The following is a 19,993-nucleotide window of genomic DNA, read 5'->3' as shown; positions in this document are numbered from 1 at the left end:
CAACTTTGAGGGGCGCCTGGGTGGCTCAGTGGGTTAAGCCGCTGCCTTCGGCTCAGGTCATGATCTCAGGGTCCTGGGATCGAGTCCCGCATCGGGCTCTCTGCTCAGCAGGGAGCCTGCCTCCCTCTCTCTCTCTCTGCCTGCCTCTCCATCTACTTGTGATTTCTCTCTGTCAAATAAATAAATAAAATCTTAAAAAAAAAAAAAATAACAACTTTGGTTGCAAAGTTGACAAGTCATACATCCAGTGTGGCTTTTCAAACGCCATCTTGCCTTTCTAAAACCATCTCCTGGTGGGAAAAGGAAGGTTTATTTTATCTGCCTTCAAATGCTTGTGGAAGTCACCTAGGAATCATGCACAAAAGCCCCAGGCCGTCCAGCTTTAAACTGGGCCTTTGCCTTTAGGAGGCAAAGGGATGCATGGGGTTACGGGGGATGCACAGTCCTGAGAATAGGCTTCTTTCCAGGAAGTGGGCTCTCTGGCAGGAGAGGACAGGAACCCTTACCTGGGTAATCATTCTTGTCTATGTCTGAGTCTCCTCTTAGAGTAAAGCCGAAGCCCGAAGGGATGGTCTGTGAGGCCCACACTCCCTGCAGAGTCTGGGAAGGCTTGGTGTTTAAGCCATCCTTGTTCCCGTTGTAAATGAGCACTTTGCCTCTTTGATCCTTGCCTGCAAAGGGTGCACCGATGGCAATGTCTGCAAACAGGGACACATGAACACATTTTTTAAGGAAAGAAGAAGGTTTCAGAGATAGAATTAAGTGCAATCGAAGAGTGGCATCCTGGACTCCAAAGGGCTCATTACGTTTTCCAGGAAAATTTTGTAATATTGCAGCAACCATAAATTATTTGTCTTTTCTCCATCCAGCAAACATTTATTGAGTGACCACTGTGTGTTGGACCCCGTGGGTATGACAGTGAACCAGATGCTGCTTTTAGAAAGACTGTATCCCAGTGCAGGTAATAGACAATTTGAATAGAGAGACAATCAAGAAAAGATGGAAAGTGACACATTCTATGCAGAAGAATCAAAAATATTAATGTAATGGAGAGTGGTGGTTATTTCTAAATTTGGTGATCAGACAGAGTGTTGCTAAGGCTCGTGTTGAAACTGAAAGCTGGAGACAATGCAGAGCCAACTGTGTGAAATCAGAGGGGAGAACACTCTGGGCAGAAAGAACTGGTGTGCCAAGGGCCAAAGTTGGAAAGAGCAGGGCCCATTGGAGGAGCAGGCAGAGGGTGGTCTACACAGGAACTTAGTGAGCAACAGAGAGGGCTGGGTCATATCACTAGGCTGGGTAAAACAGGGGAGGCACATTTGCAAGGTACTTATGAAAAATAATCTCTTGCATAAAGACTATTTAATGTAATGATTACATTGTCCCACGAAGGGGAGCAGGTTGCATTTTACAATAGAGGACATTGGGGAACCCAGAAAGAACCCTATCGCCTGACTCCCCCTTAAATATAGCACTCAACGAAAAAATCAACTTCCTCACATTGTGTTCATCAGGATTGTTCTAAACAACACACACAAAGACTGAGTTTTACATAAAAAAGAGCACCAAGAACACAATAACATAATAGCTCACCCCAGGGGAGGATGGTTCTGTGTCCTCACTTTGTTGTTTATTTCTTTTTGCTCCTAAGTAAGTCTGATAAAACTAAGTAAATCATGAATTGATTTTACTACATAATGAGGATCATAATTCCAGTTTCATTTAATAATGATAAATATTCCTATCTCAGATTGGGGTGGAAATTAAAGGTCTCATCAGGTACCAGGCACAAAGAGGCCTTTCCTTTACCTCCTCTAAGTCAGTCCACATCTGTCCTGTGTTTCCTCCCAGTTTGGAATTATTTTGCCCACTTTATACTCAAAAACAGTGAGGCACAGAGAGACAGATCCCCCTTTATGTCATTAAAAATGTTTCTCTTAGCTTTCAAAAATATCATGAAGTGTTTGAGAAAAAAGACAAATAGAGAAAACTGTGGTGGAAAAGATGATAGATAATTTAACTTTATTTATTTGGCTTGGTGCTCAGGGAAAAGGCAGTTTCTGAAAGCAGCGTATCAGTTAAAGATGAACTTGTCTCTTTTTTATTATTTTCCTGGAACCGTGAGCTTTTAACATGCATTTATGTTTTATGGCACTTAAAAAATTACTAAGCATACATTTCTGGGATGTCTTTTTTCCAGAGAAAACATAAAAACACAATATCCCTTGCCAAAGGTACTAATGAATACTAATCTGAGACAAACACTCCCTAATCTATTTTGTTGGAGCAAATTCCTGTCACTCCCTTGAACTTTAAGAAACCCACTATACTATACCTTGCTTCGTAATTTAAATTTATTCTTGCTGGAATAAGATTTAAAATAAATTTTACCTCCTTCTGTCCTCTTGTTTACTTCATTTAAATACAAAACATCTAAGCAAAACTATGTGAGCTGCACGTTCTGAGAAGGTACTTGCAAGGCGTTCACAAATTCTTAGCTTAAAGAATCACGATCCTGAACCAAGAATTTAACATGACTCTACTGCAAACACTGAAGTTGCCTTTGAGCTGAAGTTTACAGACCAATTAAAATCCAGCATAACCTAGACTAGTCCATGTGTGTTAATCACAAGGCAATATACTTGTCCATATGTCAAGATGTACTTATCTGTCTTGACTCTGTACATAACAAAAGGTTCTCTAGTTTTCTTTGAGTCACTAAATCCAAATATCACTTTAAAAAGTAACTGCTGCCTTTTATTAAGAGCTGTTATATATAAACTTGAAACTGCCTTAAGGTTTTTGATAATTTATTAAAAACCAATAATAGTAACCGTACCATATACACCACTGTAAAGACTTTAAGATGTCATTGTTTCCTTCGTGTCCTGGTAACAGGAATAATGACAAATAAATAATTTCCATGTATTGGTATCAATTACCATTGTATCCATCTTGGTTCAGGTCTCCCAAGTGTGCCACAGCACTACCGAATCTCCCAAAAACCTCGGTGCCTGCAAGGATCTGCGGGTCCCTGAAGACAAGCGCGCTCACTTGTAAATACAGGTAAACTTGCCCTACTTCTCTAGGGCTGCTCTCAAATTCGCGTTCCATAAAGAGCGGTGCCCCGATCAATATGTCGTCCATTCTGTATGGAACAAAGAGAGAGGTCAGAGCACTGACAGACCCGAGATTCTTTGGGGGTACAAGCTTAATCAACCAGATTAGTACATTTCTATTGGTATTTTTCCTTTCCCAAGGTACATTTTACAGTCATCGTATATCTTTCATCACTTCGCTATGTCGCTGGGATAGAATGTTGCGGGAACGTAAGAGTTGTTACACTGAACTTTTAAAAAAAAGTTATTTATTTATTTGTTTATTTGAGAGAGAGAGTGCACAAGTAGGAGGAGGGGTAGAGGGAGAAGGAGAAGGGGAAGCAGCCTCCACACTGAGTGGGGAGTCTGATGTGAGGCTTGATCGCATCACCCTGAGATCATGACCTGAGCTGAAACCGGGAGCTGGATGCTTAACTAACTGAGCCACCTGGGCACCCATACACTGAGCTTTTGAACTATGTTACCATGACTACTTTAAGAAAACCACAGACACTTCATTCTTTTCAAAAGCTTCTTAGTGCATTTCTGGAAAATGTAGCTATACAAGTAAAACAGATCAAAAAAGATCTAAAAAAAGGTTTTTCTCAAAGTGGATTAGAGTTTGTCTATGACAATAGAACTATACACTTAATTTATGAAGTTTTCTTGCCGGAATAAGATTTAAAATAAATTTTGCCTCCTTCTGTCCTCTTGTTTACTTCATTTAAATACAAAACAGAGTCCAGAAAGGGTTGTGGAACTGCCTAGAAAGATGGAAAGTAAATTTCCCCCCCAAATAAGACTTGATAGTTATTCTCTATAAATGTAGATATTATAGCAGGAAACTAGTAGATAATTTTTTTAAGGTTGAAAAAAATTCAAGAAACAAATATCTAGGCAAATTAATTAGAGATAAAGATAAAACCATCAGGAGAACAAAACCCAAGTGGGTAAAGGTATTTCCTTCCTTCTCAGAGTCAATGGGCAGGAAGAGGAATAGAACAGAGCCTTCTAAGCTGCTTGAATTCTTAAAAATGTATGCACATATCATTTTTATTTTAGAAATTTTGGAAAAAGTCACATCAACCGAAGTTCATACTTTGATTGATACTAATGACCTCTGCAGACATCCTGATCTTGGGAGATGCAACAATCTTTAGAGTGATCTCAGGCACAAACAGAAATCTGCACTTGACTTTTATGCCTATATAGACTAGGTAACATGCAGAAACTTGCCAACTCAACTAAAAATATTACCATTCATCTAACAGACAGGGATGAAGTGGGACAGTTACTGAGAACACAAAACCTCCTTTAAGGTCTGAGACATCTACAAGACACTCCAACAATACTCTGACCTGCCTCTCTCTCCAACTTCTTGCCTTCCCTATGGTGGCCATCTATTCTCCATTTCCCTGTATGATTCTCAAGATCTTCTGTGTAACAGCTGTATTTAAGACATGGTGATAAGTTACTCAAGGAATATAATCACTACTAGGTCAACCCTGTTCCTGATTAATGTACAAGCAAGGTCAAATTGCTACTAGTTTACCTATAAACAAGGCAGAATGAAAAAAAAAAAAAAGCATATGAAAAATCCAAACTGAATCCGCAAGATTCCAGACAGGAGAGAGAGCTGGAACTTCAAGAAAGTTAAGGAAGGCTCATAGAAGAGAGGGCATTGCACCTGTATGGGATTCTGACAGGAGGTTCTGGAGGCAGGCTTGCCAGGTGGCAGCACTCTGAGCCCCAAGCAAGTATCCTGAGTGGAGCCAGGTCAAGTGAGTGGTTCAGGTGGGCTCCATGCTAGAGGAGTGCCAATGATTTTAATTGGAAAAAACAAGCTATACAAAGAATTCTTAATTCTTAATAATATGAAATAGTAATAACAATAATACAGTAGCAGTAACATATAAAATATATTATATATTACATAAAATACATTATTGTTGTTAGATGTTATCAGTGTTAAATGTGTATAATATATAAGAGGAGCAATAAGAAAACAACCCAATTAAAAACTGGGTGAAAAAAATTAAAAAATAAAAACTGGGCAAAAGATTTGAACAGGCATCTCATCAAAGAAGATTTACAGATAGCAAACAAGCATATGAAAAGATTCTCAATATCATATGTCATTAGGGAACTGGATATTAAAGCAACGAGATGCCACTAAAATGATAAATATCCAAAATTCTGACAGCACTGAATACTGGCGAGGATGTGGAGCAACAGGAACTCTCATTCATCGCTGGTGAGGATGGAAAGCAGTCCAGCTGCTTTGGAAGACGGTGTGGCAGTTTCTTACAAAACTAAACACAGGTTTACCACATGAGACGCTCCTAGGTAGTTACACAAATCAGTTGAAAATTTATGTCCACACAAAAACCTCCCGTTGCCACAAACTGGGAGCAACCAAGATATCCTTCCACAGATGGATAGATAATCAACTATACCACATCATATAGCAGAATATTACTCGGCAATAAAAAGAAAGGAACGACGAAGCCACTGAATGGCACAGAGGGAACTTTAAAGCCAGTCTGGTAGGTGACAGACGCTGGTCTCAAAAGGCTACATACAGAAGGATTCCAAGTTTATAACGTTCTGGAAAGGACAAAACTAAAAAGATCAGTAGTTGGCAGGAGGGCGGGGAGGGGAGAGGAATGAATGGATGGAGCACGGGGCATTCTGAGGGCAGTGAAAGCATTCCCCATGACACTGGACGTGGATCCCTGACATTATGCATTTGGAAAAGCCCACAGAATGTATAACACAGATGGAACCCTAATGTGAGCTGTGCACTTCGGTCAATAATGTATCAATAGCTTGATGGTAACATATATACCGCACCAATGCCAGACAGTAGTGAGAGTAAAAACTGAGTGTGGAGGGGAGAGGGAATGTGTGGGAAAGCTCTGTAATTCCTGCTCGAGTTTTCCATAAACCCAAGCTGTCCTGAAAAATACAGCTAGCCTAAACAACAACAACAACAAAAACAAAAGATAATTGGGAAAGTAAGTTGAGCCCAGACGATATGAGAAAAGCACGAGTTTTGATGTTCTACTGATCTAGGTTTAAAACCTGCTCTTTCAGTCACCAGCTGAGTCCTATTGAACAAGTTACTTTGCCTAAAAAATGTAGGAAAGGTAGAAATAGGCTACTTTATCGGATACATCACTGGAGATCTCGCTCAGTCTCTGTCTCCATCTCTGTCCCTCTTTGTGTGTTTCTATTTCCAAATGTGCATGCACACGCGCATACACTGGTCAAACTATAGTGTTTAATACATGATAGGTATTATGAAGGCACTAGCCTGGGTGTTGAAGGGAAACACAATATTTTTATATTCTAGCAATGTAAACAGAAAGAGTTCTTGTTAAAAGAGCAAAATTCATCCCCCTTCTCCCTCTCCTCTCTTGAAGGAGCTAGAAACACGGTGAAATGTGATTTGGGATGGTCTGGGGCTGCCAGCGACTTCTAGGATAGCCTCTTTTCTCCGACAGCAGGAGACCTAACACATAGTTTCTAGCTAGAAACACTTTGAGTGTCACTTGGGCAAGCTGTAAGAAGGAAGTGAGGGGTGGTTATAGATATAGTCGAGGAATGGCTACTTTTTTTTTAAATTTTATTTTAATTCCAATATTGGTGACGCACGGAAGTCTATTAGTTTCAGGCGTATAGTATAGTGAGGCAACACTGCGGTCCACCCCCCCGGGCTCACCGTGACAAGAGCATTCCTGGAAGTAGGTAGGGGGATGGGTAAATAGGAATGACCATTATTTTGCTCTCAAATTCCTGAACCTAAGTTGATAGCTATGCTTAGGTAAAATATTTTCTTAAAATCTTACTAGTAACTTGATTTAAAAAAAAAAAAAAAAAAAAAAGGTTTCATTGCTGGCCATCTTGCTCTGCTCCAGGACCAGAGGACACAAGGTCTGGATTTATTTTAGCCCCTGGCCTTCCCATGGCAGGGACCTGGTTGTTTCTCCTTCTGTTATAATTATCGCCAGTGTGGAGAGGTATTTGTTAAACACCTAATTGTGTGTGTTGCTGCCTTGTACTTCAAAGATGTCTGAAATCACAGGACTCTGATGTAGAGATGGAGTGGGACCATTTTCTCCTTCTCTAAAGAAGGAACAAGCTGTATAATTGGTCCCCGAGGGGGCAAAATAGATGCAGGACTGGCACGGTTTGCTGTCTACATTTTTCACTGCCAACACTGAGTTCTAGTAATGGAAAATTACTTGACCAATCATTGCGAGAGCCTAGCACGTCCATGGAACCTTTGGATTCTTAGAGGATTATGACAGCATTGATTTATTTTGTTAGAAATATATTTCCCTAGATATTTAAGTGTAAGTCTTCTAAAATGTTCTAAATGCCATAAAAACAGAGAAAGACATTTGTTTTTCATTTATAATTGTGTTTCCCTAAGTTTGAAAGACAATAACTGTCTTGGATTTAATTGGTACAATGTGCCTTACAGAATACACTTAGAGTCAATACTATTTTATTGTAGCAATATTACTTAAGAGCCACCATATATATTATTGTTTAGGCTGGTGTTTTTAAATCTTGGTTTGCAATGTGTTAGTGGATTGTGAAATCAATTCAGTGGGTCTGGACAAGCAATTTTTAAAAAATGAAATAGAAAAGAACAGAAAACAGAATGAATGCATTACATGAGGGTAAATATTGTTCCATCAAACTTTTGTTTCAGTTCTATGTGTGTATGCCAGGTTGCAATGTCAAATGTATTTCTTATTATGGACCACAAGGCAAGGAAGTCCCTGAAAAACCATTGCAGTAGGCTATGTGTGCTATTGGATGGTTTCAAAATTAGTTTGGCAAATCGTGCTTTTGAATGTGTCCAATCCAAGTTTAACGTTTGAAAATATTTTATAAGTAAAGTTATTTTTCAGTGACTTTCTGAAATGTAGTTGTGTAATAGGTTGGGTACCATTCTAAGAGAATTATGTATATATCACCCATCCTGTATGGTTTTGTAATCTCAAAAAATTAATGTTGAAGAAATATTATTATTATTAATGATGAAGTTTTCAGTAAAATCCATCCACTCTGTTTGGGTCATGTTGCTGGTTTGGATGAGATCTGAGTTACTATGTAGAGGCACTTCAAAAAATATACACAGTTACATTTTATCCAAATGTCTAATACTTAAGCAGTTTTCTTTAAAATCTCTAGGTAATGTACACTCAGGTTTTGTGTCTCTTTTTATGTTTAAATCTGCCCTAATAATATAATACAGTGCAAGGCTCAATTTCTCATCCTTCACATGTTGTTTAAGACAGAAACATTGTAAATATTTTCCTGAAAAGCAAATCATAAATAGTGACAAAGAATGAGACAGAAAGACAGGACCCAGCAACAAGAATGTTCAATATAAGAATCTAGATTCAAGTTTTCTGAGTCAAATGGTGTTAATGTGTTGGTTTCACATATAAACTTTTCTATGTATCTTTTTTTCCCAGTAGTAGATAGATATTGCATGTTAATGTCCATAATTAATTTCTGGAACATGGTTATTTATTAACAGAATGCAGATTTGTAGACTTTAAACTACAGTCGATACCTTATCAGCTGAATTGTTTTACGGTGGGCAAAACTAACACAGCTGATCATATACATTACAGAAACCAATCTCAATTTACAACTTCTTTCTGTTTTAGTTTTCTGGATTTTCTATTTACTTCAATCATAGTAGTAAAACCTGTATGAGAGAATACATACTTGGGCTAAATCTAGGGCAAAAACATAATTACCCAAACCTGATTCCTTTCAAATAAGTTTTCTCTAAAATGTTCTCAAGTTAACAAACTGCTAAAATTCTCTTGAAATTTAACTCCTCTGGGCCCCACAGAGGCAAAAAAACAATCCAATCAATTAAATTGTAATTCTGTGAGTTTCTGAATTAGTATAAATATTGTAAGTTTCAAAAGCCATAAGAAAAAACCTAATTTGCTTGCTTGGGCTCAAGATGAAAAATTCCATCTCCCTTTGTTAAGTTTTTCCAGAAATTCCTAACAGTTTACATTGGCAGAGTTTATAGCTCTGGCTATCTTAAGATAACTAAACTAAAGTTAATTTCACCAGCTTGTTTATATTTTCGATACACTCATGAGCTTGACAGTATCAGCCACCAACCAGCACACACACCACTGTTCTGTCTTAACTTTTGGAGTCACTCACAACACCTGGAGATTTTTTAAAATTAAAAAAATATTGGGAAAAATGTCCATCAATTTACTAATACGGTCAGCATTACTTAATGCCTTTGTCTTTTCTCCCCCTGATGTCGAGGTTTTGGAGTATTTGCAGGGCCCTTGCTTTTGTTGCAAAGTGGATAGAGAAGATGTCATATGCTGTCAAAGAATGTCACTAGGTAGCCTCATGCACAGAAGTACTTAATTATCTCTTGGCCAGAGAAGGGAGAGTCTGGTTTAATCCCACAGAATGTGTGGAGTCCTAACTTCTGAACCATAACCAATCAACTAAGCAAGTGATACTCTTTTTTTTTTTTTTTAAGATTTTATTGATTTATTTGACAGAGAGGAGAGCACACAAGCAGGTTGAGCAGTAGGCAGAGGGAGAGGAGGAAGCAGGCTCCCTGACGAGCAGGGAGCCCTACACGGGGCTTGATCCCAGGATCCTGGGATCAGGACCTGAGCAGAAGGCAGCCGTTTAACCAACTGAGTCAGCCAAGTGCCCCTGCCAAGTGATATTCTTAATCCTATTCTAAGTCACTGCATAGCATCCACTCAGATCCAAGGATTAGAAGAAGTAGGCCTTTAAAAAAAAAAAAAAAAGCCTATTGAAAAATTAGAATTTGGACCAAAAAAATGGGAATTAAATCTCAGTTTTAATACTGAACTCTACTGGTGATTAATGTTCACTGATGAGTCCTTGATCACTGATAAATGCTGGGAAAGCTAAAAAGGGTTTTGTGAATTTAAAAAATATATACAGGAGTTACAGACTATAAAATTATATATAAATCATTACTACTGACTAAGTAAAATGCAGCAGACTAGTATGGCTATTTTAAATATAATCACAGAGACTGATTTTCTTATATGCCATGACACTAAAAACTATAACTGAATTTTTGTCTCATGAATCAGTTGTTTTTTATCATCACTGAAGACAGTCTTAAAGTTCTTTGGGTGAAAATAACTTCAAAATTATGATTTCATATTTTTAGAAATTGGAAGTATGACCTTGCTTATAAAAATAATAGGAGTTAATAAAATGCACACTTAATAAACAGGGATGTAAATTCTTACCAAAAATTAGAGTGAAACACTTAAACACACACATACAAAATCTGCAACAGTCAAATTTATAGAAGAGACTAGAACTGTGGTTATCAGAAGTGGGGAGGTAGGGCAAAAGGGAGATGTTGGTCAAAGGGTACAAAGTTGGAATAACACAGGATGTGTGATTTCTAGAGTTCTTGTAGCATGGTGACTTCAGATAGTAACACTGTATTGTGTACTAGGAGTTTGCTAAGAGAGTAGACCTCTGGTGTTACCAACACACACACACACACACATACACACACGCACACAGTAGGCACACACACACAAATATGGTGACTATGTAATGGAACACACAGCTGGCTGAATAGAGATAGATCCCATAGATGAGTATGTTAATTAGCTTGAATACAATGATCATTTCACTGCACATATGTATATCAAAACATCATGTCGTACACATTAATCATATGTGATATTTATTTTAAAAAATAAAAAAGGTCATGGATTGTTTCAGTGACAAATACACTAATTTCGCAGCTTTTTAAAAGTGAGAGGCATGCCATTTTACTCAATGACACTGAAAGTTCCTAATTCTTTTTTTTTTTTTAAAGATTTTATTTATATTTATTTGACAGAGAGAAATCACAAGTAGAATGGAGAGGCAGGCAGAGAGAGAGAGAGGGAAGCAGGCTCCCTGCTGAGCAGAGAGCCCGATGCGGGACTCCATCCCAGGACCCTGAGATCATGACCTGAGACGAAGGCAGTGGCTTAACCCACTGAGCCACCCAGGCGCCCTGAAAGTTCCTAATTCTTATAGATTATAAATCCTTGGACACTGAAGTTATATATATTTTTCCTGCCATCTATTTTATAGAGCTTTAGTATAGAGTTCTCTGTAGGTAGCAAGAAAAATTCTGTTGGGTAAGTTAGCAGAAGTTCTGGGATCTAATCGAGACCTTTGCCTAATGAGTGTGCAAGCTTAGGCAAGTTGCTGAGCTTTTGTGTCTCAGTTTCTTTGCAGAGGAATTTTAGATAGCTTCATTGGATTGTAGTTTGGGTCATCCTATGTTATTAGACATACACACACATGAAGTCACTCTGAGAAGGGAAAAAACACTGTCTTTAATCATGAGTGACAAAATTGTATTGCTTAAGGCAATATTAGGCATGCCCTTCTGCTTTCCTTCTTCCTTTCAAGGTTTTATTATTTGAATGGAGAGAGAGACAGTGAGAGAGGGAACACAAGCAGGGGGAGTAGAAGAGGGAGAAGCTGGCTTCCCGTGGAGCAGGGAGCCTAATGTGGGGCTTGATCCCAGGACCCTGGGACAGTGACCCGAGCCAAAGGCAGATGCTGAGCAACTGAGCCACCCAGGCACCCCAATATTAGGTTTTTCAATAGTTTCAGTGGAAAATAGAGATTTTTGCACTTGAAAGGACTAAAAATTTGGGAAGGCAGAGATTCATGTTTCCTGTAAATCCCATCCAATTTTCGGATCTCTGCTAGAAGTCTTGTCAGAAGTTAGAATGACAAAAGCACTCTTTCTCAAAATGAGGCCACATGTGTTCTCACTTGGAGCCATCATAGGAGTTTGAGAAAAGTCACTACCATATGTATGATTTGATTTGCTGCCTTTCTTTTCTGGTTCTACTAAGATTTCCGAGGGAACACATTTTTTTTTTTTTTTTTAAGATTTTATTTATTTATTTATTTATTTGACAGACAGAGATCACAAGTAGGTAGAGAGGCAGGCAGAGAGAGAGGAGGAAGGAGGCACTCTCCCGAGCAGAGTGCCTGATGCGGGGATTGATCCCAGGACCCCGGGATCATGACCTGAGCTGAAGGCAGAGGCTTTAACCCACTGAGCCACCCAGGCGCCCCCGAAGGAACACATTTTATGTCTCTGCCCTGATGGGTTCTTCCGCACCTTCTCCAGAGACAAATACCTGCCCAGGGAGGTGAAGACACTACTATCACTATAAACGGTGGTTTTCAGAGCTCCATCTTGGGATCAAGTAATAAACCTAGACACACAAGATGTCTATTTGAAAGGTAACAATATCAAGTAATTTTTCTTGAAACACAAATGCTGCAAAGATGGTGGCAAATTAGATCTTTGTTATTGCAATCTCAGACTTCATGTGAGTTGTCTTTCTGTATTTGGGATGAAAGGTTCTCAACGGCCTCTTAGTTTACTCATTTATAATAGGGCCTTGAACTTCCATAGTGTTACAGTAACTAAGAACGACAAATTACATACAGATTTACAATCTATGGACACGTTAAGAATGGTATTATTAAGGGGTTCCTGGGCTGGCCTAGTTGGTTAAGTGCCTGACTCTTGATTTCGGCTCAGGTCACCATCTTAGGGTCATGGGATTGAGTCCCGTGGCAGGCTCCGTGCTCAGTGGGGAATCTGCTTGAAATTCTTTCCCCCTTTCTCTCCCTCTTCCCCTTCCCCTGCTTTCTCTCTCTCTCTCAAATAAATAAATAAATCTTAAAAAAAAAGAATAGCAATATTAAGATAACAGATGTCCTTTTTTTGATGCAGTCTAAAGAATTAAGAATATACTGCCTAATAAAAAAGAAAGAATGGTCATAGCAATTTCTTTTTAAAGAACATCAAGATAGAACAAATTACCCCTGAAAAATTCTTGTGTTTCTTACTACCATGTTGTTTTGATCAGCAGGAGGCCAAAGAGATCCTTTTCTCACAAGTGTTCTTGCTCTTTTCTTAACATGGGAAAAAAAAAAAAGTCCTATAAATGTTGTCACAGAGCTTTGCTGTGGACTGGAATGAACAGCGTTTCCAGGAAGGAGGCAGTGCCCTGCAGGGCATGGTGTTGAACTGGAGGAAAACTGGAAGGATTCAGTTCATGCAGAGTGAAGAAAAAGAAGGGCACACACTGAGTTCATCTGGGCCCTAGAAATCATAGCAGCGCGTGGCCCCCTGGGGGTGGGGGCGGTGCTGGGAGGTTGTATTTGTTGTGTCACCATCTGTTGGAAGAAATGTGTCTGCGCATATCCCCAAGGCCATTATGGGATTTTGTTGTTGTTGTTGTTAATAAAGTGCAGGCTTCCTCCATTGGGACAACATGCCCCGTTGTTTTGGACTCACAAGTACTTCTTTAGCCACCCCTCCCACTCCCTGCCTTCTTTTGTAGACTGCTAAAAGGTGCTGAGAACAAATCAGTCCCTCTAGGTTGGAAATTGTCAAGGGTGGTCCTAATCGTTACTTTCTTTTCACAGTTCAGTTGGAGATGAAAGCAATTTAATTTTCAATGACTTGCTTCCAGGATAAGATTGCCATTCAAATATACTTTCAGAGTATCTCCAGAGTGCAGCCACTACAGTTTCCTGCCTCTGGCGTTGCTGGCCATTCCCTTGCTTCGTGTTGTCCAGTGGTTCATGAGGTGTGTCCTTCTTGGAAACACTCATTCTGTCTATAGCAGAGCCCATTAGTGCTGCGTAAGACTGTTGTTAATTGCGCTGGCTCACAGACCTTTGTGATCCTGCGCCCCTCTGCCTCCTCTCCAAGCCCCTCTGATGTCCTTGGGCTTCCAGCAGCTCCCACCTCCAGGAATCTCTTCCCCATGGGCCCCACTTCCTGCAGATCATTCCTCCAGCAAAAAGTACAGAGAGTTCTCATATACCATATACCCTTGCCGCCACAGGCACAGCCTCCCTCTTTCTCAATATCTCCCACCAGCACGGTGCATGCGTTACGATCAGTGAAACTTCAGTGACCCATGGACATCCATAATCTGGACAAATGTATAAGTACGTGGATCCACCATTGCAGTGTTTTACAGAGCAGCTTCACCCCTAAAAATCCTATGTCTGTTTATCCCTCCTCTCCCAACTGGCCTCCGGCAACCCCTGATCCATTTACTGTGTCCACGGTGTTGCCTTTTCCAGGATGTCATATAGTTAGAATCATATTGTCTGTAACCTTCTCAGATTGGCTTCTTTCACTTTCCAATATGCAATTAAGCTTTCTCCATGTGTTTTCATGCTTGACAGCTCTTTTCTTTTTAGCACCTACCAATATTCTGTTGTCTGAATGTAACACAGTCTACTTACACGTTTACCTCCTGAAGGACATCTTGCTTTCAGCCCTTCCATTTTTTCATTCCCTTCTGGTGCTCATCACCATCTGAACATGCTTTACTTGACATATTGACTTTTTGTCTGTAGTACCCAACTCCCCACCTCTAATAGAACCTCTATGGGGATAGGGGTCTCTATTCTGTTCTCGGCTATAGCCCAGCACCTAGAACAGTGCTAGTGTATAGTAGATGCTCAAGAAATACATACTGAATGGAAGGATAATAAAAGAAGATATTTTCCAGGGGCCCGTGGGCAGCTCCGTCAGTTAGGTGTCTGACTCTTGCTTTCAACTCAGGTTATGATCTCAGGGTCATGGGATTGAGCCCTGCATTAAGCTCCACACTCATCACAGAGTCTGTTTGTCCCTTTCCCTCTGCTCTCCTCCACCCCTCCCAATGCTCTCTCTCTCTCTCAAATAAATAAATAAATCTAAAAAAAAAAGATATTTTCTAAAAGGTGCAAAAAAGTTTAAATTTATCCTCCAGGCTTATGCCATCATAATATATAAAGTACATTTCTATCTATATGTAAATCATAGCTAATGTCTACCAATGATGTATCTATAAAATGTTTGCTTGGTCCAGATCCTGCAATGTAACCAGGATTCTGCAGGTATTTGATTTCTATAAAAATGTGAACTCTCTGAGAGCAGAGACCTATTTTGCCTTATTGGTCACTATATGCTGGGCACTAAGAATAACGGCTGATACACAGTAGGTGTTCCAATGATATTTATTGGATGGCTATTCAGTTTACCTCCATGTATTGGCTTTCTTATTTAATCGTCTGTTTTATCTATCAGCTGGGTGGTTTTAGTGAACCAAAGAGAGGTTTAATAATAGCTTGTTTTTAAGGAATGATTTAAACACAACCATAGTTTATCATGGTATTTGGTCCTGGCTCCACTCTAATTTACTGTCATACTCTGAAAAGCTCGCGTTATTATTTTATCTTCTCCATGGGCAATACTAGTATGTTGATTAAACCAATGTCAGGAGAAAAATGTCTATTGATGTGCAAATGGTTTATGAATGTATCACATGCTAAGTAAGGCTAAAGAGAGACAGATGAACAAAAGCTTTAATGGCTTTGGATTTCAAATGGTCAAGGACTATTCAAGTCATTATGTTAAAGATAAAAGTAAGTAAAACATCCCTTTTCTGGAAGTGGGAGATGTGGAAAACCTCCGTAAAGACATAAAATAGGATGACAGAATTCTTTAGTAGATGTATCCTCTTGCCCTGAACCAAAAAACAATTAAAACAAGAGAGCCTCTATCTTCTTGAGGAAGTATGGAAGGATCTATTTCATGAAGGAAAAAAAAAATACAACATCTTTGTGGATGAATATAACATATGGTGAGTGAGGAAGTTCTTATAAACTTACCCGTCATTGTTAACATCTGACACTGTGACCGTATATCCAAAATAAGATGCCATCTGCAAAGGAATACCATAAGATGACATAGTTTGTGTTCAAAAATAATTTTTATAGCCCTCTCTCCATTTTTTCCTGAAGGATGCATCTCACTGCAACAGACTTCTGCATTACATTCATGGGCTCCTGGACATGGACAGAGTCTTAAAGTCACTCATTCTGACCCCATGCATAATTTCCCTTCAGTACCCCTGACATGTGCTTGGCTATCCTCTGTGGATATTCAACAATCAGCCCATTCAATTTGTGGACACAGTTCGAATTTTCTTTGCTAAAATTGGCCCTTCTGGTCCTTCATCCTATTTAATTCTGCAATGTTGAACCTCACGGAATAAATCAAATTCCACTTCCATATGAAATTTCATAGAAAATATTTGTATCTAGCTCGCCATTGTGGCCTCTCTTTAGTAGAGACAACGCATGTGATACCAAAGAAAAGATGATACCCCATGAACTGCCCAGAGAAGAGTTAAGTAGGATTTACAGTCTTTGCTTTGGGTTCTTTATATCAGTGAAGCATAAAAAGGGCTTCAATTTCACAGGAAACCGGGTCTCACTATCAATTCATATTGAGCTCATTGTCAACTAAGGTTTCTAAGTCTCTTCTGAGTATAACTGTGAGCCACATTCTATCTCTTAAGTTTTTTGTTTTTCAAGCTATGTTTTCAAACTTTATCATCTTTTCAGATTCAGCCTATAGTTTGAACTTGTCAAGATGTTTTGTTTCCATGTTTTGGCATCCAGTGCTTTAGCTCACTTAGCCCCCCATCATCTTCTAATGTAATCAGACTACAATCCACTGGAAAGTGTCCTCCACAGAAGGCAGAGGCTTTGGTCTGTGTTGTCCACTCTTCTGTCTGCACTACCTGACCAGGGTCTAGCTCAGAGTGGGTACCAGGTTCCAGATACTCTTTGCAGAGGGAATGAATACATGAGTTAACAATAATTAAGCAATAATTAAGTTCTCCCACCTCTTTTCTCTATTCCAAACATATATAGCTGTTATAGACAAATGTTTGTGTTCCTTCTTTCCCTCCAATTCAAATATTGATCTTAACCCCCGCTATAATGGTATTAGAAGGTAAGGCCTTTGGGAAGTGATTAGGTAATGAAGGTGATGACTTCCTAACTCCTTATGAATGGAGTTAGTGCCCTTATAAAAAAAGACCCCAGAGAGCTCACTAGCCCTCCTCCACCACACGAGGATCCAAGAATATGGCTACCTATATGAATCAAGAAGTCCAACTCTCAAGTCCAAATCTGCCTACCTTTTGATCCTGGGCTTCCTTGCCTTCCAGAACTGTTAGAAATAAACAGTTGGGTTTTTTAGCTACCCAATCTATTGCACTTTTATTATAGTATTCTGAAGACTAAGATACAGTTACCAGGTGCCAAATGCTCTTTGCAGAGGGAATGAAGACATGAATTAACTGTGCAATAGTAATTCAGTTCTCCCGCCTCTCTTCTATATTCCAAACATATATAGTGAAATTCTTATTTCTGGTGTGGCATTGTGGCCTTCACTCAGAGGAATTTCATCATTTATGCATTAACTGCTGAGGTTCAAGACTGAAGAACTAGGTGGTATGGAGGACTAGAAGTTATAGAAAGGCCAAATTTAATAATGCTTGAAGAGTTTCTAATAATAAAAATGTGAAAGAGATCTGGACAAAAGAGAAGTCTTGCCAGATTTTCAATAAGCCATTAATTACCATTACTTGAGAATAGCTCAAAATGTGTAAGTTCATCCAAATTCACTATTGTCCCGGCCTTACTTATCCATATTTACCACAAGAGTATCACAGGGGACATTTTAAAATCCTTTGTTGAAAATTGCAGAGTAACAGATAGACCAAAGCCCTAATTTTGCAGCTTGGGAGGAATGTCAAAAATGCTCTGTGTTCAATAAAAAGTACTATTAATCAAAATTACTAGATAAATATATTATTCCAAATCTACATCTCTAGCTAAGAGTGGAGCATTCAAGGATCCTAAACCATGATCCAGAAGGTCAAGATGTAACTTGGCCAGATTTGAATGTGAGGTTTCCTAGAAGTTCAGTAGCGTGGGTTTCTGGTTAGGAGAAAATATGGGTTGCCCAGAGAAACTGATTCAGTTAACGACTGGCTCCCTTAGATGGTCATACCACATTCACAGTTTAAAGAAATGTGACAAATTTCAAAAGGTTACAATACCCCCGGACAACTCAGGGTGGTGGATAAAGTATGATCTCAGCCCACATTAGGTTAGGAGAATGTCAGGCACTTCCCTCATTCATAAGACCTCAGCCAGTCCCTGGGAGGAAGGAACCAGAACCAGATAGCTAGTCAACCTCCACAAAATGCTGGGATGGGGAGAGGACTCCAATTGCAGTAAGGAATGTAGTCAGAGCACAGGCCCATTGACTCTGACTGATACAATGGGGCCTATGAGAAGAGAAGCCTGTGTCTTCTTGTAGGAACTCACCACCAGGCATACTACACATGGGCCTACAACGTAACAGGATTGTTCTCAGATCCTAGTAGTTAGTGACACCACTGCATGAGAGCTGGGATCTTATCTGTCTGATGCACGGTTATATTTCCAGCATGTAGAACAGTTTCCAGCACATAGTAAGTCCTCAGTGAACTTTTATTTTATGAATGAATAATTGATGTTAATATTGCAATGTACTATTAGTACTGAGTGACATTGTTTGATATTAAAAGGTCCTCACCTGTTCGCCAGTGAAATTCTGAATAAAAGTCATATCTGTAGAGTTAATGATTGAAACCTGAAATCATAGAGATTAGAGAGGTTACATCATTTGACAGAATTGGAGAAAAAAAAAAACATTTTAAATTACAACTTAAGTCATTTTCAAATTTGGGGAAGAGTAGTTAATAATTAGCTTTATGTAAAACAAAAATGTAATCCCATAAGAATGATCTTTAAAAAAACCCAATTGAACTTTTATTTATGGCTAAGTCTGTGATACTTTCAGATAAAACGAATGCTTTCTAATCTGAAAAGGGAAAATAGAAATTGAATTCAAATGGATGCTGAGAGCATTTAACCTGATGGCCAGTTAATTGATCGAATCAGGTTTTTTTTCTAAATTCATTTCTGTGTTTATGTTATTTGAGAAACTAATGATTATGGCTCTTTACCAAAAAATAAAAATTTTATTTTATTTTTTAAGGATAATAACATAATAAATTTAATGAAAGTCTCAAAATATAAGTTGATGAGAAGAAAATGAAAATTTTAAATGTTACTGCATAGCAAAAATATTACTTTTAATTCCATTCAGCCAACCTAAAACCTGCAGATATTACATTCACTAGACTTTTAAAAAAATAAATGTTGTCTAAAATATAACTTTTCTTTTCAGAAGGTCTCTTGATTTTCATTTCCTAATTTTGTGGTCAGTAGGTATAATGATTCTGAACAGTATCCCTACAAAGTTCACGTTGCCCAGAACGTCAGGTGGGGACCTTACTTGGAAATAGGGTCTTTGTAGATGAAATACATTAAGGAACTTGAAATGAAATCATCCTGGATTTAGGGTGGGTCCTATATCCAAAGACTAATGTCCTCATCAGAGAGGAGAGGACATACATAGACACTGATGGAAGAAGGCCATCTGGAGGTAGAGGCAGAGATTGGAGTCATGCACCAAAAAAGACAATGGCCACCTAAAGCTGGAACAGATAAAAAAGGTCCCTTGTCTGACACTGGGATTTCAGACTCTGGTCTCCTGAACTATGAGAAAATAATTGTATGTTGTTTTAAGCCACCCAGTTTGTGGTAATTTGTCATGGCCATCTCAGGAAACTAATACACAAGTGCAATAACAATTGATTTTCTCATTTCTACCATATGAGGCATATTAAAATGCTGAGCACATCGGCAACAGTATCCTTTGCAATTATTCCTGGGTGATGCCCAAGGATCGCGCTGGCTTTGTGGCTCTGTGGGTGTGACCTTGGTTTAATGCCCGGCTGTTGTGATCCTAAAATTCTTAATAATTTTGAACAAAGGGATCTGTATCTTCATTTTGTACCAGGTCCCACAAACTCTGTAGC

General features: G+C 38.9%; 1 protein-coding gene across 1 annotated transcript in view; it reads right to left on the bottom strand.

Moving 5' to 3' along the window:
* ITGA8 (integrin subunit alpha 8) overlaps positions 1 to 19,993 on the bottom strand; it is a 181,535-nt gene that overhangs the window by 115,017 nt on the left and 46,525 nt on the right. The window contains exons 10-13 of the mRNA XM_059404254.1: positions 18,643 to 18,699; positions 15,876 to 15,928; positions 2,943 to 3,148; positions 507 to 698 (exon numbers count right to left, since the gene is read on the bottom strand). Coding sequence (XP_059260237.1) covers positions 507 to 698; positions 2,943 to 3,148; positions 15,876 to 15,928; positions 18,643 to 18,699 — 508 coding nt within the window. The remainder of the gene's footprint in view (positions 1 to 506; positions 699 to 2,942; positions 3,149 to 15,875; positions 15,929 to 18,642; positions 18,700 to 19,993) is intronic.

Source organism: Mustela nigripes, chromosome 6 (genome assembly GCF_022355385.1).
Source record: "Mustela nigripes isolate SB6536 chromosome 6, MUSNIG.SB6536, whole genome shotgun sequence".
Lineage (NCBI taxonomy): Eukaryota > Metazoa > Chordata > Mammalia > Carnivora > Mustelidae > Mustela > Mustela nigripes.
The sequence above is the reverse complement of the archived record's forward strand: the minus strand, read 5'-3'. Positions and strand labels throughout refer to the sequence as shown.